The sequence below is a fragment of the Fundulus heteroclitus genome, chromosome 9, assembly GCF_011125445.2.
Source record: "Fundulus heteroclitus isolate FHET01 chromosome 9, MU-UCD_Fhet_4.1, whole genome shotgun sequence".
Taxonomy (NCBI): domain Eukaryota; kingdom Metazoa; phylum Chordata; class Actinopteri; order Cyprinodontiformes; family Fundulidae; genus Fundulus; species Fundulus heteroclitus.
This window is the reverse complement of record NC_046369.1, coordinates 2224586-2250579: the sequence shown is the minus strand read 5'-3', so window position 1 is coordinate 2250579 and position 25994 is coordinate 2224586. Positions and strand designations below refer to the sequence as shown.

General features: G+C 37.4%; 1 protein-coding gene across 3 annotated transcripts in view; it reads right to left on the bottom strand.

Annotated features, from left to right (window-relative positions):
* fnbp1l (formin binding protein 1-like) overlaps window positions 1–25994 on the bottom strand; it is a 77193-nt gene that overhangs the window by 13068 nt on the left and 38131 nt on the right. For 2 of the 3 annotated variants that reach the window (XM_036140819.1, XM_036140818.1), the window contains exons 2-10: window positions 22935–23050; window positions 21314–21364; window positions 17670–17817; window positions 15402–15464; window positions 13813–13917; window positions 10615–10743; window positions 6944–7090; window positions 6633–6854; window positions 1113–1127 (exon numbers count right to left, since the gene is read on the bottom strand). In XM_036140819.1, coding sequence (XP_035996712.1) covers window positions 1113–1127; window positions 6633–6854; window positions 6944–7090; window positions 10615–10743; window positions 13813–13917; window positions 15402–15464; window positions 17670–17817; window positions 21314–21364; window positions 22935–23050 — 996 coding nt within the window. The remainder of the gene's footprint in view (window positions 1–1112; window positions 1128–6632; window positions 6855–6943; window positions 7091–10614; window positions 10744–13812; window positions 13918–15401; window positions 15465–17669; window positions 17818–21313; window positions 21365–22934; window positions 23051–25994) is intronic. The other variant, XM_036140820.1, reaches the window with a different exon arrangement.

The window sequence follows — 25994 nt, the reverse complement described above, 5'->3', positions numbered from 1 at the left end:
TGGACAGAACGCCTGAGTATGTGGGAGCCTTTAGGCAGCTGGAGTACGCGCTAGCAACAATAAACCTAGTAAGTTAATTCTATATAAATGTTTATTTTGGCCTTATGTTAGAAACAGAGCAGTGTAGTGCAGCTACTCTGTCCTCACAGAGACGGATAGAGAGCTGTGGACGTGGAGGAGTGATATTACACACCTGGGAGGAATATTTAGTGCGCCTTATGGTCCGAAAAATATGGTAAATTAAAAAGATGTTAATATTAGAATTTGTCTAGCCCTGATTGTTTTTCTCATTCGTTTTCTTCAAAATACCACAGTAAACACAGAACTTTTTTTTTTTTTAACCACAATGGTTTTTCAAGCTTTTAACCCTTCTGCTTATAACTTAACCCTGGGTCAATCACAGCTTTCCTGCCTTCCGAGTAAAACTAGTAATTAAACCACTAACTGCAGTTGGATCTGTTTTTTTTCCCTCCTATTGTTGCAATGAAATTATTAGCACAACGGTTCTGTTCAAACTTAATTTAAATCAAAGATTTTACACTGAATACTAGTTTTTTATGTGACCTGCCCGGTAGAGCAGTCGATCGGTCTGCAGGATTGTGTGGACAAGAGTTAGTGATGAGTTATTAGGTGCTGGTCATGCTCCAGGGTGGAAATTCCCTTTATTTATTTTTTTGTTGGTGGGGGAGAAACAATAAAATAAAAGTATAAATGTACGGTTCTGCCTAAATGAACCCTTTATGTCCTTTTTTGCATTAATATTTAAATTTTTTCTAAATACAGGCTCCTTTAACGATTTATTAAGTGGGACAAATCAACGTTTTTCCTCAGACTGGAGGGGGGCTAGACTCCCCTGTCCCCCCTGTGATTTCCGCCCATGTTCAAGCATAATAAAATGTTATTATTGCACATAAACACTCGGCCCGTGAGGCTGTAACGCGGTACGAAGTGGGAACTACTCTAACTGCGCCGGTGCAGCAGCTACTTTACTTTCTACTGGCTTCATGTTGTGCATCGGAGACTAAGGGAGATCCTACAGGGTAAGGCTACAGGTGCTGTTAGCTGCTCTGCTGGGTCTCCCCACTACGTTACTTAGCAATAAACCAACTTACCATCTTAACAGACCACTGAGCATTAATCATTAAAGTAAGAAAAGAAACATTCTGGTTAGTGGTCATTAGATCCGTGACCAGAAAACAAAACAACAACAAAAAAACAAACAGTTAACTGTTCCATGAGTGTTTGTGTTAAAATTACAATCAGGATGTCAAACATTCGGATAAGATCAAAACAGAAATGCCAAAGCAAAAATGAGAACGTTTACACACTAATCTAATAAAGGCATGAGCTGGTTTTAGATTCTTACAGTGCGATAACCTCCAGTTAAAGTATCATAGATTCATGGTATTTACAGAAACATTTTACAACATAAACACAAAGCGATCCAATTCAGGGTCGTCTAAAGCAGGGTTTCCCCAAAATAACAGTGCCAGAGACACTGGCACCACGCTGGCACAAAATAAGATAATTAGATATACTGCACTTGAAATAAGATGATATAGATGAGTTGCTCTTATTTTAAGTGCAAAAAGCTTATTCTATTGGCAGATAATCTGATTTACCTGCTCAAATTAAGAATAAATAAACTAATTCCAAGAAATTATTCACCTACTTTAAGTTCCCTTTTGCAGTGTATGCTTTTATTCTAATAATTTCCCTCCTCAAAAATTGTATTAGGACCATTGTGGAATAAAGAAAATGAATTATTGGCTTTAGAGGAGTAAATTTCCACGAACAAAATCAAAAAAAATCTGAAATTGGGAAATAAATTTCACAGACAGGGTCCAAAATGAACACTTGCCAGACACTAAATGTGAGTAAAATTTCCGTTTGGCGAGTAAATTTCAGAGGGCTAGCTGCCACATGGCCAATAAATGTACCAAATAAATCGTGTTTATCAATTATCATTTGGGTGGATGCTTCTTTATGTTCCTCTGCTATCAGCTTATATGATAGCTGCACAATTAATCGCATTTGCAATATAATCAAAACAAAATAAAAAAACGCAATTTCCAAATTGCAGAGGTCTGCAATTTTTGGCTATGTAACAATTAGTGAATCAGACGCGTTCTTTAGGTGTCAGTAAAATGTTTAAAGTGTGTTTGCCTCCAGAAAGACAGTTTCAGCAGTGAGATAATCTAACTTTATTACTTGTTTTAGAGTTTATATAATCATACTGTTTTGCCAGAAACTTTCAGGAATCTCACCACAACATTAAGTGCTGGTTTAAAACCTAGACTTGCTTGTTTCACTTTATGTTCAACAAGGATTGATGTCCAAATCAATTAAAAGCTGTTTTCTTGAATAATATTCTGATTAATAAAAACATTAAAAGTTCTTGTTTTAAATAGGCCTTGTTTACAAACATCTTTATCTAAAGGCCATTTTTGTTGCTTGTGGTGAATGCTGAGAAAAGTCTAAAATAAATCGCAATTTTGGTTGAAATATATCGTAGGCAGAACGCAATTATTTCTGCTCCCAGTTGAGACGCAGCGGCTCTTTTAGCACCTGATCTGCACAGCGATGAAACAGATTGATTTGTTGTTTGTATATATTTAAAAAGACATGATAAATTAAACTAAAAAAACAACAATCTCATTAAATTGCAATCGCAATATTAAGATAAAAAATCACAATTAGATTATTTTCCAAAAATAATAAAAAAAAATCGAGAAAGAAAACTTGGATGTTTTCTGATGTCGAAAGTCGTACATTTTTTAGAAATTATTATTTTTTTTTTTTTACACAAAGGTTTGCATTTCCTATAATAAAACAAGTATATATCTGACATCGTGAAATCAGGAATTTGGATCGTCATTTGGAACACACTTATGTTTTAGCTTATGTATCAAAATCAAAGTAATAAATTCATATTAGAAATAGCATTTTTATTACTGTAATGATTGATATATTATAATATAAGCATCATTGTTGTGTTTCTACTTTAAATGAAACCAGTTGGATCGTTTTACTCATTTTATTTGATATTTTTTTGTGTAAATCCAGTGATGGTGTGAATGTCGGGCGTGTATTTTTACTCAAGGTTATCACATGGTGAGAGTCATACACCGAGCCATGCGCCAAGTATTCAATATACTTCGCTAAAATACTTGAGTTTTACCAGCTAATTAGTTGGTACGCTTATAAAAAAATATATATAAATAGCTGTCTTTAAATGGGACAGCCTGATTTGTTAAACTGTGACCATTTATTTCTTCATCTCCTTTCTTCCAACAGGTTTAATTAGAAACAACAAAACAGTGAGAAACATTTCTGGTCATCCAAGAGAGCGAAACTCAAAGGCTACACATGGAAAACCAGCCAATCCCAGATTTAGGTTGGCACTGAGGCTGAGTGTTATTTACAAGTTTATGTTGAACCATCTGAAGGCTCCAAGCACTGTTTTCACAGCTTACTGGCAGTGTTAGCGCACACACACACACACCCACACAGCACTGCAGGCTCAAGCCAAAGCAACATCTTCAGCAGCCCCCCCCCCCCCCCCCCCCCCCCCCTGTAGGTAACCTTGTCTGCAGCTCCGCATGCACCAACTACAACAATACAGCAACCATAAACCCAAAAAACCTTCAACACACCGACACGCTGTCAATCACCGGGGATCTTCAGCTCTGTGATTGGAAGAAACTTCTCTCTTATAAACAAGGAATCACACACACACACACACACACACAAAAAAAAGAAAATTAATTAAAAAAAAGAGAAGAGATGACAAAGTGTCAGAAAATGAAATGAGAATCAGGAGAATAACACAACAGGGTTGTCTGTAGGTTCTTGGGCCGTTTTGGGGTTGTTGGTTTATACTAGACCGGGGGTCTGCAGCCTGTGGCTCTTAATAACTTTCGGCCAAATATGATAAGGATTGAGCAATGTTTTGAAATCTATAGGTAATAAATTAATTCCTTTTTTAAACCAATAATGTAAGGAATATTTATTGTAGGGTAAATTTTTTTGGTCTTCTGGCTGATGTGTTTTTGGTGTCATTTCTATGAAAACATTTTTTTTATATTGCATTAAAGAAAATTACTTTATTCTCTCACACTGCAAAAAGGGAACTAAATGTATATAATATTTTCTTCAAATTTGTTTATTTATCTTCAGACTTAGCAGGTAAATAAGATTATCTGTCAATGGAATGAGTATTTTGACCCCTAAAATAAGATAATTAGACATCTGCACTTGACATTAGATCATGGAGATGAGTTGTTCTTATTTTAAGTGTGAAAATCGGTTTCCAATGGGACATCACTGAAACTTGCATGATCAAATCAAGGAGAAATACAATAATTTCAGGAAATGTTTACTAACTTTTAGCTCCCTTTTTGCAATGTATGTAAGAATCCAAGGCTTTCCTCTATTTAATAAGCGTATAAAACATTTTAGATTATTATTATAACATGTTTCTTGTAGTATATATTGTAAAAACTGATCATTAAGTTTTGGATGCACACTTATCCTTTGTGGCTCTAAACCAAAGGCAGAAATGGCTCCTGGGGCTGTAAAGGTTGCTGACCCCTGTACTAGACCAACATATAATCATAATCCAGTTTAAGGCGTCTAAAACCTACATTTTAGACGTTTTACAGAAAACTGGAACCTGCAGACATCCTGGACGGAAATAAGATGACAAAAAAAAAAAATAGAAAAACAAACACAAACCGGTTTCAAACTCATGGATACGTCTTGTCTCACCCCTCTCCTCAGACCTCTTATGTTCTGAGGGATTTTGGGTAATGTAGTCTTAATCTCAGACAGATAGTGGCTTACAAGGTCGGAGCTGAAGCGTGGCGTGGGGAAGAATTGGGAAGCTGAGCGCTGATGACAGGAGGAGGAGGAGGAGGAGGAGGAAGGTGGTGGAGGAGGGAGAAAGGAAGGGGACTGGTGAGGAGCAGGAAGGGGGGGGGGTCAGATGGAGACAACTGTTAGATTTACCTCCGTTATTTTTCCACTACTCCAGTTTGTTTTCTATATGTGAGAGCGACTCACATCCTTTTTTCTGCCATAATTCCCAAATAACACAAATATGGGCCCCTATCTACCCTTGTAGTTAAAGCTAATCGGTCACATTATAATTTAGAAACACAAAAAGTTAGGGATTACCAATTAAAAATTTCTAGAAACTCTAACTTTTAAAAAAAACAAGACATTTAAAAAAAATACCATTTACATTTAATTTAAAGGGGTTGTTTGGAGGCCCAATAACTGTGCCGGGAGAGTTTCTGTTGAAAACAAAGCGCTGACAAAACGTGCTTAAATTAAAGCCAACGTAACAAAAAATGATTTAATCTATGCCTCTTTCCATCAGAGGTGCTAGTTAATGCGGCAGGGGGCCGTATATTTTAAACGTAAAACATTCTCCAGTTAAATAAAGTTGATATCCGAATTGGTTTCCTGTTGGATATTTCCGCATTTCTTCCACTTTGTGTCTTTTAACAGAAGTTATGTCATACACCGGCACTCAATCAAGGCCGATTATTTGAGAACGGAGCTCTTTAAAAAACAAAAACTGTCTTTTTGTCTCAGTCGCGCCAATAAAAGTCTCTAATTCAAGCTATAGCCTTCAAAGTCCTGTTCAGCACAAATTCAAAGCCCATCATCATAGAAACCACCCTGATCTGAAGCTTTTAGGCCAGCGAGCGTTAAACAAACGGGTCCGTGTACACAAACACACGCCCCATCCATCAAACAGGTTGCTGATACCACGAGGCAGCTGATTGGTTAAACATGAACCGACTGCAGGAGGTTAATAAGTGACCGACGCTGCGCTTTTCAAGCGGGTCCAAAGACTGAAACAGAGGAGGGATTTCAAAGCATTGTTAGAAATGCTGGAAAAGTGAGAAAAAAATGTTCATAAAACAAAACAGGGTTCCTACAGCATAAGGCAAGTTAAATTCAAGACTTTTTAAGACTTTTTAATGCTATTGAAATAAAAAGTTAAGACCAACTTCACGATAAACAAGATAAACCTGGTTGCGACAACTTCACCCAAATGTTTATTTTAACATAAACTATTACTTTCTGGCCCAGTAGACATGTTTAAAATTTTTTTAAAACATTCCATATAGGAAGAAAGCTAAAAAACACAAATCACAGATATATTTTTAACAACTACTGAACTGAATTCACAAACTTTGTTTTGTTCCCTACTAAAACAAACTATAAATCAGTTTTAAAAACCACAACATAACCAGTGCCAACTCTTTTTCGCAGCTATGGTCCGGCCGCAACAGTTTTTATTGGTTCCGCTATCGGGACGGAACCAATAATGGTTACATTGAGCCGTTCGGTAAATTTAAAAAAATTATAATTGTGTCAATTATTTTACTGTTTGGTAAGGATTACAAAAATAAAATCCTATTTATGACCTGGTAACAATTTTAAGACCTAAGAAATACTGATTTAAGACATTTTAATGCCAATTAAGGCCTTAGATTTATATTACAGAATTCAATGCCTTTTAAGACTTTTTAAGGATCCGCAGGAACCCTGCAACAGATGAGAGTAAGTTGGGTGCAGTGAGGTAAAAACAACAGACGCGTCGTTCTCTCGGCTACCTTTGGCTTCTTTCCAAACAGCCAGAGTTTGTTCTTGCTTCTGCCTATCGTCTGCTTCGCCTCGGATCGAGGGATCGGGCCCAGGTCTCGTTCGGCCTTTGGGGTGTTGCTGATGGTGCCGTCCGAGCCCGTTCTGCTTAGGTTCTGGCTGAAGTCCTCGAAGGGAAAGTCTCCCGGCGGCTCGAAGCCCGATTTGAACGACTCCACGACGATAGTGGAGTCCTGGGGACGATGAAGGAGGAAGGAGGAGTTTTTGACAGGCTTGAGTTTATTTTGAAGACGAAGGTTTTCTCTTTCGGTTCCAAACGTACCCGCCTCTCGTCTACCGACTTGGCAGCAGAAACCATCCCGTCTAGACATTTGGAGACGATGGGGATGACTCTCCTCTCTGCCTCCGCGAAGCTCCGATACGTTTCCCCGAGCTTTACTGTCCGCCGTTCGTCCATGTTTTGCAGATTCTGCACACAGAGGGGAAAAAAAGCTTAACAAAAGCTGCTGCAGACACGCTAACCTGCGTATAAGCAACCTGTGAAAGAAAGCAGGTTTTACATCTGGATGGAGCTGGTAGATTAGCCGGAGTTTACACAAAACAAGCGGATGAATAAAACATTTGATAAAGCAGATTACCGTGTTTTTCTGACCATAAGTCGCACGTTTTGTCATAGTTTGGCCTATGGCCTGCGACGTATATTCAGGTGCGACTTATATATCAAATTTGAATGGTAATTCATCTTCACCAGCATGAATCAAGAAGTAAACATTACTGTCTATAGCAGGGGTCTTCAACAGGGGGTCCGCGACCCCTAGGGGGTCTGCGGAGGTACTGCATGGGGGTCGCGAAAGTTTTGGTTGAATTAAAAAAATATATATAAATAAATTAATTAAAATTAAAACATGAATCTGTCAGTTATGTTAATAGTTCAGTATTGTATGCAATATAACAGGTATGTTTATGCATGCCAGTGGCACTAACAAGCATCACTTATTTTCCTTTTCACATTTATGTTTTAAAAATGTCCATTTAAATAGCTTTTATGCATGATTGCATGCAATTGACAGACATTGTTGATCTTGGCAGGTATCAGTTTATTGTGTTGTTTTATTTATGTTTATAAATGGCAGTGGCATGGCCACCCTACTCACTGTGCCTCGCACATGTTTAAAATAAAAACATGAATATATGAACCTGTGTATTATTTGAGTGTCTTAGTATTGAATGCACAATAACAAGGTACATTTACACATGGCACTATAGGACCAGTTTGATGTAACACAATTTTATACAATATATATAATTAGGGGGTCCCCGTTCCATCTCGCCATCAGTTTGGGGGTCCTTGGCCTGGAAAACGTTGAAGACCCATGGTCTACAGCAAGGGTATCCAAAGTGTGGCCCACTGGACTGATTTTGTGTGAGTAATGCAGATGGAGACTTTTTATTCTTAATTAGGGCAAGAGTGTCACAGATAAGTAAAAATTGTCTTACAATGCAAAATGTTAGGTGCAACACAAAGTATCTTTAATTTCTTAGTATAAATAGGACCACGTTTGTTCAATGACTTTTACTGAAAAGGACACTTTATTAGCGCGCCAAAATCGGCTTTTCATTAATTTTTTAAAAGTTACCTAAATACAGCGACTCTTTTCAAAGAAAGACTGACTCAAGTTCTGTTACTATTGCAGAGAACAGACAAAAAAAAGTAATTAAGTAGCGTCCAACAGAGTTTGCAAAAGGGATGACCATCTTTTAATACGACAAAAGATGCAAAACCTCGTTTAAGTTTTTAATCTGAATGAAAATTTCAATAAATTGTTTAATTAAAATCATGCATGATCATAATTTGTGGAGCCAATAAAAGGAATTTTTTTTTATCTTATTTCCATTTTTCGGCCCTTAAGTACATTTGACGACACAATTTTGATGCGATTTATAATCCAGAGCGACGTATAGTCTGAAAAATACGGTAATCTACATTGGTGAGACAAAATTCAAACCATTGAAACTTCTCTAAAGCCTTTTTACCGTAAAAAAGTCCATTCATTCGATTTTTTCCCACCCAAAAAAAACAATCAAATATAATTGTTTTATTTCAAAATAAGAGCATTGCATGTCATAGAGCGCTCACCACCCAGCTGGTCTGAATGACAAAGTAATGATGCTGTTCGCGGTGATCGGTTCAGGTTCCTAAATGTGGATTTTTTTTTTCTTCCAGCTTAGCCGAGCTTTAAATATCAAGTTTAAGCGAAACATTTAAACTTTGTTAAAAAAAAAAAACGAAGACGAAAAGACTCTCACCTTCAGTCATTAAGGAAAATGAATGAGCTGAGCTTATAACGATTTATTGGTATTAATGCCGCTACGGTCCAAAATGTAATAACTGATAACTGGTTGCAGGGTAATTTGTTTGGTCATGTGACTGTGAAAGTGATGCAGCAAAGGATTGTGGGACGTTTAACTGTCGCAGAGAAGGAAAGTCAGCGGTGTGGTCGATTTCTTTTCAAGGAGTAGGGAAATAATGTCATAATATAACATGTAAAAGTCGGTTATCTGTTATGATTTGTCCCCGTCTGGCCCCGCTCCCCTACAACAGGCTTCATGCTTTGTTTCCGTTTCCTGGACTGCTTCAGCACCCCCCAGCCACTGGTTCAGGGCCAGATTACTCAAAGCTCTATGCTAGTAGGTGTCCAGTGTCTTTTCCACGCCTGATCTCCGTGTCACGACCTTGTTTTGTCTGCTGGATTTCGCCGCCTCGCTCCACTCTGATTTCTGCTGAGCTTCTGATTTCTGGACATCGGCGTTGTTCCCGAGCCCTGACCGTTCGCTGACCTTCTGCGTATGACCCTCGCTTGATCTTGGATTACCAGCTAATCTCTGCCTTTCTCCCCGACGCCTCTGCAGCGAGTAAATCCTGCGTTGGCCACTGCCAGGGTGTACCAGCGCGCTCCTGCAGAGGCTCCCTGCCTGTTTTCAATAAACCTTTATAAAACACAACTGGCTGGAATTTCTGGTCCTGGGTTTGCCTTTCCTGGCAAAGCAGCAATATCAAGATCAGATGATGATATTGGCTCATATCTGCATATTAGTACATCCCTAATTCTGGCTTTAAATGCACATATCTCAAATAATTTTTCTTTTTTTTTACTCCTCACATCAAGTAGAGAAAAAAAATACAGAATTATTATTAAAAAAATTAAAAGTTTGTTTTTCTGAATAACAAATTCCCAAAACAGAACGGCCTAAAAACATTGTGTCTGAAAGGTAAAACGTATAAATAAAACAAACACCTAAATAACTAGGTGTAATCAGGGTGCTTGCTCTTTTTCCAAATTAAAATTTCTTAAAACTGATATTTTTTTCCCCCAAGACCTTAACTTTATGTACTTGTATACTTGTGTGCCTACTGCCTACTTCATTGGTTGAGATTGTACAAACTGTTTATTAGAAATGTTAATTTTTATAGGCTAGTATTCAATGAACAAATGCATTATTCACAGTAAATTATGCTTTTACTGATGAAAACGTTTCAAAAACATGAAAATCACAAGTACATGAATTTCACATCAAACAAGTGTTTCATTCCATTAGGCTAATACAGTACGTGACCAGTTAGTAAAATTATAGTTTTATAGCCTACCTTCCTATTTCTCATTTCACAATGCCTTTGAGCATACTGTAAAATTCTACCATACATTTTTCCCCCATACTTTATTAAGACTTTCACACAAAATTCAAGACTTTTCAAGGTCTGGAAAACAGTTTTTTTTTTAAATTCCATACTTATTAAGACTTTCAAGACTTGCGCAAGCACCCTGTCAATTAGGACACCACTTGTGAATCCTTTTGTTTACTGAGTCTGCATATGAGCGACACAAAAGCATTTAAAAATAAATTAAACGTCTGCAAAAAAGTAAAAAAATAAATACAAAGATGAATTATCAATCGACTAGAAAGGATGTAAAACCCATAGTGTTTTTTATGTACCTTGAAGATGTGCGGTATAGATTTATTAAAATGTTTCCACTGCTCTGTGTTGAAGTTCTGGAGCTGGGCGGCGTATTCGTTTTTACTCTCGTCCGCCATGTGGGTCCGCAGGTAGAGCTGGGCTTTAGCCTGAAACAGAGGAAGCATCCAGAACAATCACTGCGCTGTCGTGTCAATGCACAGCTAAATTCACACAAGTAATCCAAGCTGGAGCCGATCTGAAAGCAAACAGAGAAAACTGATCCATTATATCTGATTTAATAGGTCAGTTCAGCGTATTTGTCCACCTACAGATTCTTTCTGTTTCTTTATTACTCGTACTTGAATGTTTTAGATCTTCAGATATATTTTAATATCTGACAAAAATTTGATGATTAAATAGAAAAAGCAAAGAAGTTACATCATGAATTAAGTTTGATGAACCACATAGGTTAGGAAACCAATAAATCGTCTAAAAAGAACCAGGCTGACGGCTAAAAGATCTCAAAACACAACACAACTCGATCTAGATACAGTATTTTTAATTTAATCCTTAAATCTTCTCAAAAATTGATGGAGCCCCTTATATATTTATTTATTTATAAACATTTATTAGAGGATCAGCCCCATGAGATGAAGCATCTCGTTTTCATGGGGGTCCTCAGTAATATGATTAGAGTTGAGCTTACTGACTGATTTTGTGTGGTACAATATGCTCAAAAATCTGCTAAAATGTGTAAATATGACTTTGGTTAGCAAAGAAGCCGCTGGGCTAAATGGATATTAGGAGCATTACGGTACACTGTGTCACTACCTGAGGACCCCTGAGCTGTCTACCAGACTGCCTGACTGTAATGTCTAAACTAGAAGTGCATTCATGTAAGGCAGCTGGAGTACGCACTAGAAACAATAAACCTAGTAAGTTAATTCAATATAAAAGTTTATTTTGGCCTTATGTTAGAAACAGGGCAGTGTAGTCCAGCTACTCTGTCCTCCTGACAGAGACGGATAGAGAGCTGTGGACGTGGAGGAGTGATATTACACAGTTGGGAAGAAGATTTAATGTGCCTTATAATCCGGTGCGCCTTATTGTCCAAAAAATCTTTGTAAACTCTGGAAGAGAAACAAAGTCAACGACATCTATCAGTCTGGAGAGGGCTCTAACACCTCCAACAGCAAGCAGGTGATCGTAGACGTCAGGAGGAGGACATCTAACCTGCAGATTTAGGTTCCCGTGTGTGCACACATGGATGCAGACCTCCTAAGGAGTTTTAACATCACTGATTGTGTAGAAGGCCAAAGTCAGCAATGTCTCCGCTCCCTGAGGATCCTCAGGAGGCTCAACCTGAGGCGGGAGCTGCTGACTGTCCTCTGCTGCTGCTCCACAGGGAGTGTGCTGGCTTATTGCTCATCTGTATGGTTAACAAGCTGCTTCCAGACCTGCTACCATTCATGAAGCTATAAACTCTACAGCAGAAATCCTGACGGCTCCAGCCATCAACTTCTACCTTTAGGCTAAAGACCACTTAGTTTATGCAGCAGGACAATGATGCAAAGCACACCACAGTGGCCTAGTCAAAGTCCAGACTTAAATCTGACAGAGATGCGGCGGGATGACATCACCCTGGTGGTTGAAGCTGAATAAACAGTATTTAAAGTAAAAATGTCTCCACATTAATGTAAAAGCCACCAGTTATCATTTTTTTCCCCTTTTCTCACTAAATGAACGCTGGAGATGGGCTCCACAAGTCAGGCTCAGCATTGTTTATAGAGGTGGACATCCACCAGTTAAAATAGTGTGCATAATATTAGCGGTTTAAAAAAATACTATAATAATAATAATAATAATAATAAGTCACTTATTGCCAGGAACATGAGTTAAATTCCAGTGAATTTCCTTTTATTGGCTTTAATCATCTGCCAAACCACAGAGGGAAGTGAGCATCTAGGGATCTTCACTACTTATTAAAAAAAGTAATATTCGGTTAATTAGAATGACGGATCTGATGAGGCTCGTTTGTGAGGGATTTAAGCAGCTATCAAACATACTTTTCACCTGTCTACATTTTTTTTTATTGGTCTGCAGTAATAACCTAATCCTCAAGGTCACATTTCTATTAGCGAGAGGAAGAAAATGATCATAAATAACAGAAATAAAGGCTTAAAAGCGTCAGTCTGACTTTAATTAATCTATATCAGGGGTGTCAAACTCATTTTGGTTTAGGGGCCGCATTCAGCTTAATCTGATCTCAAGAGGGCCACATGAGTAAACTCATTGCAAGATTAAATAGAACTAATAAATGTGGACTTGTTGTTGATTTTTATATTAAATTAATTTCACTTTTACACAATATATTATGAATAACCTCAGCGTTTTTAAGAAAGGTATGTGCAATTTCAACAATACTTTTACTCAGTTAAACATTTACTTGTGCATTATGCATAAGAACTGATCACAGTGATTGTAAAATGTTGAAAAACATTTATTCACATTTTTTGGAACTTAAAAACACTGTCCTGCATGACAAAATACATCAAACAGATAAAAATTAAGAAATTATTTAAATTTTTCCACACCTGAAGCTTAATCTGCTGATTAAAATACAGCGCCCCTCGTGGACAATATAGGAACTGCAGATTTTCAATTAAACGAAGTACATGTTTTTTTCAATAATTGTTTTATCATTCTCTTCCTTTTATCTCCTCTTTCTTTCACCTTTTGTTTTTTTTCTTCTTGTTCTTCCCTTCCTCTCCTACTTTCCCATTGTAGTGTCCATATCATTTGAGATATTCCCCGCATGAATCATAATAAAACTATTCACATTCATAAATCAAGCGGAGCACTATGGCAAAAAGCAGTACTGCTCCACTTGTGAAAGTCAAATCTGATGAGCTCTTTTTGGCATTAAGACAACAATTCTTATTGCCACATTGCCAGACAGGACACTGGGGGAAAAAAAAAAATAAATAAATAAATAATAATAATTTTATAATGATAATGCATTTAGCCACCGGGCCGGACTAAATTGTTCGGCGGGCCGGAGCTGGCCCGCAGGCCGTATGTTTGACACCCCTGATCTATATGATGTAAAATAAATTACCTTTTTTATTAATATTCTAATGTATTGAATGTGTCTGTATGTGAGGATCTAATTTAGCCCTTAATCTACAGATGAATTACATATTTCAGCCATATGTCTGCAGGTGGAAGCCGCTTACCTTCTCCACCTCTGATTTGGTGGCGTTGATGTCGTTATCTAACCGGTCAAAGGTCATCTGGGCCTTCTCCGCTTCCCTGCACTCTCTCTCAAACTTCTTTTTACTCTAAAAGGAAACCAGGGCACAGCTTATTTTGACTGTAGTAAGAACATAAAAAAAAAACTATGTTCGTTGCAACACATTCATATCCTGTCCCGTCTCACAAACGAGACGCGGAAAATATGTGAGTGAGAGGGCGATGAATCAGACGTAGATAGTTTACTTCCTGACGGGCCATCTGGATCACATTAGCAGCGAAGGAAACAGGGAATAGCTGAGACATTACAGTCCAGTCACTAGGTAGTCACAGTTAAAGTCACACAGACCACACAGTGAAACATCTGCAGGACCAACTTAAATCAAAACCTGTGACTCAATCAAGTTCTCAAGAAATTACAGACGCAAAAGCAAAGAAATAAGTGTCCGGCGTCTTAAAATAACACAGATGATGCAACTGAATGATCTCAGAAATGAACTGATTTCTCTGTAGCGTTGTGGGAAGCCAGTTGCTAAAAATGTGGGACGGTCCAGAACTGCAACTAAAGCCTCGTCTGTGCTTTTGTCGCTTTCCTGGAAACTGACTAGGGCTGAACAATTAATCGCATTTTCAATATAATCGTGATTTCAAAAAATGCAATTTCCAAATCGCAGAGGTCTGCAATTTTTGGCTATGTAACAATTAGGGAATTAGATACGTCCATTAGGTGTCAGTAAAATATTTGAAGTGGGTTTGCCTCCACATGGAAGGGAAGACAGTTGCAGCAGTGAGATAATCTAATTTTATTTTCTTGTTTTAGAGTTTGTATAGTCATACAAAACATTAAGTACAGGTCAATCAGTTTAATACATTGACTTGCTTGTTGGTTGGAATTTGCACTTTATGTTCAACAGGGATTGATGTCCAATTAAATTAAAAGCTGTTCTCTTGAATAATATTCTGATCAATAGAAACAATAAAAGCCATTTTTGTTGCTTGTGGTTAATGCGGAGAAAAGTCAAAATTGCAATTTTGGTTGAAATATATTGTAGGCAGAACGCAATCATTACTGCTCTGAGTTTAGATGCTGTGGGTCTTTTAGCAACTAATCCACATGGCGAGGAAACAAATTGATTTGTTGTTTATATATATTTTAAAACACACAAATTAAACTGGGAGAAAAAAAAAAATCGCATTAAATCGCAATATTAAGAAAAAAAAAAAAAATCGCAATTAGATTATTTTCCAAAATCGTTCAGCCCTAAAACTGACCACGGTGCTGTGGAGCGGGGATCCCACCAAGAACAAGAAAAGAACGATGCTACCTAATAATAATAACTCAACATGATCTTCCTAAAACGGGTATAGACGAAAGAAATGATGGTTTAGGCTGGACAAAAAAAACAGGATGCAGTTTCTCTTTCAGCTAACTCTGTTAGCATTTCTTTCATTCCTTCCTCGTGAAAGTTAACACGAGAGAAGCAGCTGGTTGTCCCTGACAGAAGATATTCACCATAAACACATTTTCATACTGCAAACCCCCCCCCCCCCCCGCCCCCCACACCAAACTTACATTGTCCATCTGTTTCCAGCAGTGATCCAGAAACTGCTGAGCCTTCCTGCCTTCCTGTAGGTGCTGCTCATTTCCATACAGACATGAGACACATTTGCACAGAGACAAGAAACACACGTAAATAAACGGACCACAACAATATCAGAGACATTGTGACAAAGCAACAAACACTAAAGTGGGCGGGTGGCTCTTGTTATAGTAGCCAGTGAGTAGGGCTGGGCGGTATGACCTAAAAATCACATCACGGTATCCCTTCATGGTAACGGTATAAATTTAAGGCTGAAAATGCTCGTAAAAAGCAAAGATAATGTAATTCTTAGAGCATTTACTTTGCAGAAAACTGTAGTCATAATGAAACCCAACACTTAATGCTGCATATTAATATTATAATAATTAGTCTTTAAATTAGAGATGCAATGATCCGATACCCGTATCGGATATCGGCTCCGATATTGACTAATTTCGCTGGATCGGATATCAGACGAATGAAGCTGATTCAGCATTTTGATCCAGTCATTTCTTTTTTAGTTAATATCATACACAGCAATACAATTACGGCGATCTAGTCACTTCTATGTTTGCAACGGCGGTTACGCAGAGCAGCAACAGCAGCTAGCGGTGAGCAAACACGGAGCAACATGGAGCAAGTGCCGGATGGAGTCAAGTCTGCTGTTTGGAAACGTTTCAAACTTGATGTGCCAACAAGTCCGACTGCAACATGCATCAAGGCTGGTAAATTCAGCACCACAAACTTAAATAAGCTCCACGCTAAAGAACATGCAGAACTGTCTTTAACAATGCTTATTTCCAGCCTGATAACTTCACTCATATGGCAAGGTACGCGGTTTATTCATTGAAATGTAGCATTGTATCGGTATCGTATCGGATCTGAAAAAACTGGATCGGTGCATCTCTACTTTAAATATCACTAAAAGCAGGTACAAAGAAGTAGTCCTGTAAGTCTTATACACATTTTAACCATCTCTTTCAGGGTCCTCTGCAGGGTTTGTTTCCCCCAGTGGAGCGTTGCGTTGTGCAGCTCGAAGGGAGAAGTTCGTCAAGCTAATAAAAGCTATTTTAAAAGGTATACTATGCAACCGGGGTTGATTTTCCAGCGAGGCTCCCCCCAGAGGGCGAAAGTAAAAGTGCACTGTAGTAAAGATGCTCAGATGACTTCTGAGCCTGTGTGTGCGGGCCGAGGGCTCCTGCAATTGCAAGTGCGGTATTTCCCCCACAGACCACCAGGGCGGCCGAGAAAACCTTTGTTCGACTTGAAATGACTCATTTAATCATCCAAAACGGTATGGAATACATTAATTAACTGAAAAATGTTGCATAGTATGCCTTTCAAGGTTTAACGCTGCGCTGATGCACGATCAAGAGCTTTGCTGACTTATCCGTGTTGTTCTCAAACGTCCGTGTCCTACTGAGCGCAACGGTCTAATTTGAGCGTAACTTTGACAACTTTCAGCGTAGCGGCCCATTACGCTGGCGAGGACCCCGTCTTTATACCTGCTATTTGGAAAGAGACCATATCTTTGCACGAGTATGTTGTGATGGCTCGTCATGTCACTCCACCGCTTGCTCTCTCGCCGATAAGCGTGTGCAGTTAGGTCAGCCGTTGGGTAGCGTGGGGGAAAATGTTTTGGTTCGTCCCGGGTTGCTTAAGGAGTTTGAGTCAAGCGCAGCCTCTGGCTCCCTGCATGTGTTTCATCTTCAAATGGTAAAGCAAATTGCTCGTACTACCTTTGTTTGCCGTTACCGTCACTTGGCATATCTTACAAAGTAGCTGTTTTTTGTTTAACATCCGATCTATTAAGTCCAAGTCACTGATGTAGCACCATGTTTTACCAACTCCTCCAGCTCAGCTGTCTGCTGTTTTTCTTTTATATTTTTCAAACACACTTATTGCTTATAAGGCTGAATCTAGTTTAGTAAAGCAGTATTTAGTGTTCTTTTTTTCTTCATTTCAGTGTCATTTATGTGTATGGAAATTTTTTTTGCATAAATTATGGCATAGAACTTGTAGAGTCCAATGCTCTTCCAAAACACACAGCTGGATTTTTTTTTTTGTTTTCCACCAACAGATGGTAGAAACAGAAAGACAGATGGTTAACATCACATCTATTGAGTCAAAGCCAAACAGAAAATACGCGAACATAAGCGACACGGAGGACTCGAGCGGAACATCTGTTCCACGACCGGAAGCCATCACAAGGTCAGCGACGTTCCCCGGGCAGAGACGTGCGGATCCGCTGCAGTACTCACGTGCTTTCTCTCCGCCTTCAGCTCTTGGCTGTACCTCATCAGCTCGTTGTAAACCTTGTGAGACATCTCCTCTGCCACCACCTCCCTCTGACCAGCGTAGTCGTTCAGCTCGCCCAGTATGGAGTAGAACGACACGCATGACGTGAACCTGCAAAATGTGAACATAATACACGCGTTTTAGGTCAGAATACGACACGCTACGTTCGTGGCCTTTACCCCAGAGAGGAAAATGCAGATTTACAGCTTTTAAATCACTCTGCATTAAGTTTTTCTGGTAAAAAATTACATTAAAATTAAGCAGGTGGATTCCAGAAAGGTCAGGCTAGTCACTGGAGTCGGACGCTTTTACACAGCAAAAACAGATCTAAAAATAAGCAAAATGTTCTTAAAATTTGTGTTTTTGTCCTAGATTTGAGCAGGTAAATAATATTATCTGCCAATGGAATGAGTATTTTCACCCCTAAAATAAGATAATTAGACACCCTGCACTTGAAATAAGATGATGGAGATGAGTTGTTCCTATTTTAAGTGCAAAAAGTGTTATTCCATTGGCAGATCATATTATTTACCTGCTCAGATCAAAGACAGATACTCTCATTTTAAGAAAATATTACTCATTTTTATTTTTATTACTCATTTTGTTCCAATATTGTTCTGTAAAGGGGAAAATAAATGCAATCCAGAAATAAAACTTTGAAAAACGTCTCAATCAAAAATGGTTTGAAGAGTATCCTTGCTGTTTTCTCAGATTTTATTTTATTAAAAAAAGAATTACAATTTTTTTAACTTTTTTTTTAACAGATTTCATATTTTCAAATTTAAATTTTTCTAATTTCTCTTTTTCAGGCTAAGTTTTACAAATTGCATTCTCTTCACTTCTGGGAACCGGGCTTTTCTATTGGTCTGCATGGACGTTAGCGACATTTTTATTATTTTCACTTCATGTCAAGAGCGAGAAATGAAGAGAATATGATCTGTAAAATGCAATTTGAAAAGAATGCAATTCGTAAAGCTCAACCTGAAAAAGAGAAATTTGAAAATAGAAAATATGTAAAAAAAAAAATATTTGAGCAAAATAAAAGTAGGAATACTGTTTGTTCATTTTTAATCAGAAAACAGCAAAGTTACACTCGAAACATGTTTTTGATCAAGACGTTTTTCCAAAGTTAAATTTTTTTACTTCCATTTACAAAACATGTTTTTTGTTTGTTTGTTTTGCAAAACGTTCTTTACTTGCAACAATACTGGAACAAAACTTTACTTCATAGTTTTCTGTTTCTGCACTTCATGGCGCAGAGCCACCATGGGTAGTTTCACGTAGCGGTAAAAAGAGAAAATAGAAAATGTGTAAAAAATAAAAATTGAAGTACTAAAATTTGAAAGATAAAATTGTTTTTTAATCTGAGTAAACAACAAAGTTACACTGAAAACCTTTTTTTATTTAAGATGTTTTCTAAAAGTTTAAGTTTTGGATTGCATTTGTTCAAATTTCCATTTACAGAATGTATTTTTTGCTTGTAGTAATATTGGAACCAAATTCACTTCATATTTTTCTGTTGCTGGACTTTACGGCCAAATCCTGAAACTGCTGGGTGAGGAAAAGCGTAAATACAGTAACATTGTTATTATGACACCGGTTAATCCGTACCTCAAGGCTCAATTCTGGGTCCACTTTTATTCTCCATTTATATAAATAATTTGTGCGTCAAATGCTTTTTATCATTTTTATGCTGATGACTTAATAATGTACTGCAACTCTTCATCATTATCACAGGCACTACAGTATTTACAGTCTGCTTTTAATGTAGTTCAAACACGGTTACAAACTTTGAAGTTGGTTTTGAATGTGGATAAGACTAAGGCAATGGTTTTCTCCCACTCTGCTAAACTACCAGAAATCCCTCTATTCCTTACCACTGCAGTAGGTGCACAAATTGAGTTTGTTAGTAATTATAAATATCTTGGTTTTATTCTAGATAATGAACTTTCTTTTAAAAATCATATAGCAAATCTATTACGAACATTGAAAATGAAGATTGGGTTTTATTATCGAAATGGACCGTGTTTCTCACTCAAAGCTAGAAGTAAATTGGTTGCAGCAACATTCCTGCCACTTCTGGATTATGGAGATGTTTTATATATGAATGCTTCAACCAAATGTCTGAAATCTTTGAATACTGTTTATCATTGTGCTTTAAGGTTTATAACTGGTAGTAGACGTTTGACACATCATTGTGATTTGTATGCAAAAGCTGATTGGCCTCCTTTAAGTGTTCGGAGAAACAATCATTTGATGATCCTGATCTATAAATCTCTACTTGGACTAACACCAACTTACTTAAACTCTCTTTTGCATAGATCTAGTAGTTCACATGCTTTACGCTCAAATGACTTTATCCTTGTACATGTTCCTCGTGTTCGAACTGATAAAGGAAAGAAAGCATTCAGTGTGTTGGCTCCTATAGCGTGGAATCAGCTCCAGTCTGAGCTCAAGATGTCAGAAACTATTTCATTGGACTTATTTCGAGCGGTTCTTAAAGATAGACAACAAGCTTGTATGAAACAGTGTCACTGCTTTTAAATTGTTTTTATTGTTTTATATTTGTGCATATGTATTAATTGGTTTTATTTTTGTAACCAGGTTGTAGTGTTTTTGCAGATTTCTGCCCAGGTCCCCCTTGAAAATGAGATCCAGATCTCAACGGGGTTTACCTGGTTAAATAAAGGAAAAAAAATAAATAAATAAATAAATAAATAAAAATAAAAAAATATCCAGTCCGCAGTCCCCAAGTTGTGTTGCTTCAGTGTGTGAGGTTGCCAAAAAAAAAATGTCGGACACCGCTTTCACTGTATTTGCAGAGTTTCAGTGTTGGAAGGAAGAGGCAACATTGTCGCTTCAGGCTTTTTTGAGTGTAAATTGTTTTTAGTATAAACATTTTATTATGAATAAAGTTGAATTTTGACCTATGGGTAAAATTAGATTACATTTTATTTTATTTTTTTTAATTCTTTTTTTTTTTTACAGAATTTAGCCATTAAATCTTTGATCGATGCTTCTGCAGTTCAATTTATTTAGAATTTTTTTTTCAAAATAACCTGTTTTTGTTAGTATGCCACCAAAATTGACTGAGCTGATAATTCAAGGAAATATTGGACACTCCTATACTTATATGTATCACAAAGAGCATATAATGAGACTAAAAAAATCATTCCTTCATACTAAATCATGCAGGTGTAAAAACAACAAAAAACAGAAGGTCTTTGTTATAATTCTACTGTGCAAATATTACAGCTTTCAAACAAATAAAAGGTCAAGTACTTCTGTCCATTATTTTTCTGCTAAATGGTTTGAATATTTCTGGACTTAAAGGAAACTTTAAGAAAAACAATGTTGTAAATCCTTTGTATGGTTTAAAGATCTTCTCCAACCTCCTAAAGCCATTCTAAAAACCTGATTCTATTGTGATGAATTACATTAACTTCACAAGAAACGTGAGCAGCCAAATCAAACCAAAGCTTCTTTTAAATGAGCAGTCAGAAATTATTCATCGGGATTCCTGCAGACTTTTTCCATTGCTCCAGTCTACAGGCATCCACAAGCGTCAAGTTAAGGATTAAAAGAAAAATAACGGGAAGTTCCTCACCTTGGCTCTTCATCTTTTGCACGTTTTGGACAGTATTTCTTTACCAGATTCCTACATGGAAGAGAGGGAGACATAAAAGCTTAAGACACTGTCTGATATTTTAATCCTGCAGGTAAAAGAAAAAAAAAAAGAGGAAGTTGAAAGTCAGACTGGAACACACACACACACACAGGGATAGACATCCAAAGTTACAGCCAACACTCACTCACACGCGCAGCAGGAAAGGATCCAAGCATGTTATTAGAGATGAATCATTTAGACAAGATTTAAACATCAAAGCCTCGGCCTGTCCTTTCCCCGAGGCTCCTGCAAACCCAGACTCCTGTAATGCAGCCAGCGGTCTGAATGTGTTAGCTGGAGAGCAGCTAAAAGCTCGTTGGCCTGCGTGTTATCGGTGAAAAAAAGATGATCAACGCTGTCTGGAAACAGATTCATAGACGCGTCAGGATCTGGGATCAATCTGTACATCATTAGCTCGCAGCCCTGCAAACGTGTGAGATGCACATTTAGTAGACACCCCTTGAAGTTTGCAGCCACGGGGATTATTTTTGTTTTTAAATAGTTTTTACTGGTTTGTCCCAGTTAGGCAATGAACAAACAGCAACAGTGGAATAAACCAAACCAAAATCATCGTAATAAAATGTATTCTCACACCAAATGCACCCAAACATGTCGTTATCCGTTCAGGACATTATAGAGTAGAAGCTGAACGACTAGGGATGCAAGTTATTGATTAATCAGTTAACCTAAAGTTTACTAGTTAACAGCCATTTACTTAAAAACCCTTGTTTTCTCTTCCATGAAATACCATCAAAGCCTTTTTTTTTTCTTTAAATTTTAAAAAAAGGCACATTGTAGGAGCCAATTATTTTTTGCTATTAATAAAATTTGTATTTTTTGTGGGTAATCTAGTTAATGTTGTTTATTTTACTTTAGTTTTTTTCATATTTGTTTTGAGATTATGTTTTTTGGTTATTTAGTCATGTTTCTTTGTTTCTGGTTAGTTATGAGCAATATGGGTAGGTTAAGTTTATAAATAGGCTGTCGGTGGTAGGACCAGCATGCATTTGGGTGTTTTTTTTAACCAGTGCAAGAGATGCAGGGAGAAAAATGTTTGTCCATTTCTGTTTGCTTGCTTGCAAAGGAGAAATAAACCACAGACTAAAGGACTTCACCTGGAAATTGTATTTCTTTTTGCCTGCATAAATTACTCGTCCATGGTGCATCTGTGGCCCTTGTGGATTTTTTGTGATGTCAAACTGGGCCACAACACACATCATTATATTTTAACAGTTTATTATGCCACCTGTATTAAATACTGACTGAATAAACAAAAATTGTGGTTTTCTCAACCATTATTAAATTTGGACATATTTATAACAGAGAAAAAAAGGATTATATTAGGTCACTGAATAGAAAGAAGTAAGTAGGTCTAGGTGATATGGCTTAAACATAAAATCTCAGATATTATTGCACCAAATCAGATTCATTCATCGTTTCACAAAAAGAATTTAAAGAAATTGACATGGATTTATTTGATGTAATATAATAAAAAAATAGGTGAAAGTTTTTGTGTACCTGTGATGTTGGTGTGTGTCTGACAGTGTAGGAGCGGACGTACCGTAACTGCTTGGCGTAGGTCTGCTCTACGTCCAGCCTCTCCTTAACGAACTTTGCATAGCGCTCAAGAAAGTCGATTCCCCACTGAGTGTGTTTGTCCAGATTTTCAAACTGGTCCTGAAATGAAAAACAGAAACGACGATTTAAAAAAAAAGAAAAAAAAAAAAAAAAAAAGAGAGAACTAAAGAAAAACCAAATCACGCATTTTATACACAAAAAAACAACAACATTTGATTTGCTGTATCTAACGTAAGATAGTGTATGTTTCTCTCCTAGTGGCTCAATTGTGTGCACAGTGCACACGCAGACAAACCGATCAAAACCACATCCAATAAATTAGAATATGGGTTCCAATGAGGCTCACTTGTCAGATTAAAAGTACCGTTTGAAATAACAACCTTTAAGCAAGTATTAAACATACATATCACATTCCTATATTAAAAAGTCATCTGGTTTGATGTAATATTCTAATATTAAATGTGTTTTCATTGAACGTAAGAAAAAAAAATGTTATTAACAGAAATAAGGACTTTATATACATTAACTGATGTTTTAAAGTGTTTACCTGAGCTGCTTTGGGTACTGACACAACTTGACCTTTTGATAATATTCAAATTTATTCAATATAGACCGAATAGCCAGTGCAAAACACTACATCAAGAACAAACAGGTAAATAATTAGGGACAAGACAGAAACTAAAACGGTACAATCTTTTCTTTTTATCCGCTGAACCATGCGTAAGGTGGAATTTGTCTTCCTGACAATAACAATCCTACAATATCATACCGTCTCTTGGATATCTAAAAAAAATAAAGCAGGGGAAGCACAAACCGGACAAAGTATGTTGGGAGATTTCTGCAGTTTACTTTGGCAGGCAGAGTGAGAGAGAGAGAGCAATACTCAAAGCAGATAACAGGAAGGCTTTACAGAGAACAACAAAGTCGCTCTGTTTTTGTTTCCCTGAGCTTTATCACAGGGTTTTGTGATTTTTGCACTGTTATTGTTGTCAACTGTTAATACAAAATGCTAAACAAAGCTTAAAAAGAATAAAACTGACAGTGACTGTTCTCCCTCATACTCTGTGTGATGATGACTCCTCTGCTCCTACGATAAGGATCTTAATGAGCATTCAGAGCAGGAGAGACAACATATTCTGAATGCTTTTTTTTATATATATACATTTTAGTTCTGAAGAGAGATCCCCAAAATCTGTAAAAGCAGGTCAAAGCTTTAAAAAAAATGGGTAAGAAAGTTCTGATCACTGCTTCCTGACAAAGTTGCAATAACAATCTTCAGTCCCATAATATTCTGGACTAAATATACTGTTTATGGTATATCTTTATTAATATTAATGAGAGCAAATGATTTCAACATGCTTTGTGGACTGACGTCCTGGAGGACCCAACTTCTTTAAAGTTAACTTGAACAATGTTTTAATTGCTCCTACACTGTCAAAAACAAACCAGTCCTGTGGGGATAACGGCGTCAGACAAACACAAATACCTCCCACCTAAAATTCACCCTGAATTTCACGTGTTTTTTTTCCACCTCCGGCATAACATCAGCACAATGCTCTCTGGCGACGATAAAACCTGGTGCTGCACCCTGAGCATTCCCACCTGAAGCCCCGCCAGCATAAACAGTCTTATCTGTTGCCTGCTGCAGCGGTTCTGGTGGTCACTGGAGTGCTGCGTTTACGGACCACACCTGTCACCTTCCAAGAAATAAGGCAGGGGGCAGGTGTTGACGCTCAGCTCATGTGACTCCTAACCCGGATTTTTCCAGCTGCTCCACAGATTTCGTCCGTATCTTTCCGATTTGTGGCACAGAAAAACATTCAGGCCCCTCCTGAAACCTTTCAAAGTAAACGGGCCTCGATAAATATCCGACTGCGTTCAGTCAACCTAGATCAACACAGAAGACGCCACTCTTTTTCTGAGAAAATTAACTAAGACTCAGGCTGGAGGAACACAGTAAGTTTAGACAAGAAAGACGTGAGACAATGTGAGAAACCCGACTGTTTGACCAGCTACAAAGACAAACAGACCCTTAAAAACTGCAGCGAGCGTCACTGGATCCTTCGACTCTTTTGGTCCATTTACCAACCACACCGAAGGAAAAAGTCAAGAGACAACTTGTCGGAAGAGTTTATAATTTCAGAGATGGTTTTAAAACTGTTAAGGGCAAACGTTACCGAGAATAAACATCCTGCTGTACCGTTTATATTCACAGTGACTGTGAAGAATAAAGCCCAATCAGTGATAGCGTTCCTAAATCAGATCTAATGGGGCAATTTTTATGCATTTGCATTAATAGTATATTATAGTAAGAAAACACTCTCAAACAGGTAAATTTAGGGGCGGAGCGGTGATAGAGAACCCGGCCTGGGTCCGGAGGCCTCCGTCATCGACACCCCTGGTTAGACTACTGGCCCGTGGACCTTCGCTGCATAACCCCACTTATTCAAACTATTTATGTAAACTACAGCAACAACAAATGTGTACAAAACATATATGTAAATTAAAAACAATTAAATCAGTTACACTGGTATACTTGGCAACAAAGTCAAAAAGTTCACTATGGAAAGAGTCTATGCTTTTTTGGATGTTATAGACACAATTTATTGTGTATGTATTGCATAAATTTAGATATAAATGTACAAACTTGTACATGTGTACATATTTGATCTCTACATAGAATGCTATGCACTTGTTAAGTACCCTATTCCTTCATAATAGTAAATTTTGTTCTGGTGTAGCTCTATGATCTTAAATTTTTTATTTTTAGTCAAATTTCTTTTCTCTAAGTTGAATGTATGGACCCCAGGAAGATCTAAATTTAAGATAAAAAAACTATAAAATTAAAAAGTAATTTGAGATTTTTTATCCTGCTTAGACTTTCTTCAAAGAAGCTTCCTGTGGCTTTAAAAAGAGCATAATATGTATCTGACATGCAACCACAATGCTTTAGTTTTGCGTCAGAAGATGCGTCTAACGAACATTTTCAAGCCTAAACACTTTTTTTTCCCCTCTTTACATTGATTCAGCAATAGCCTATCGA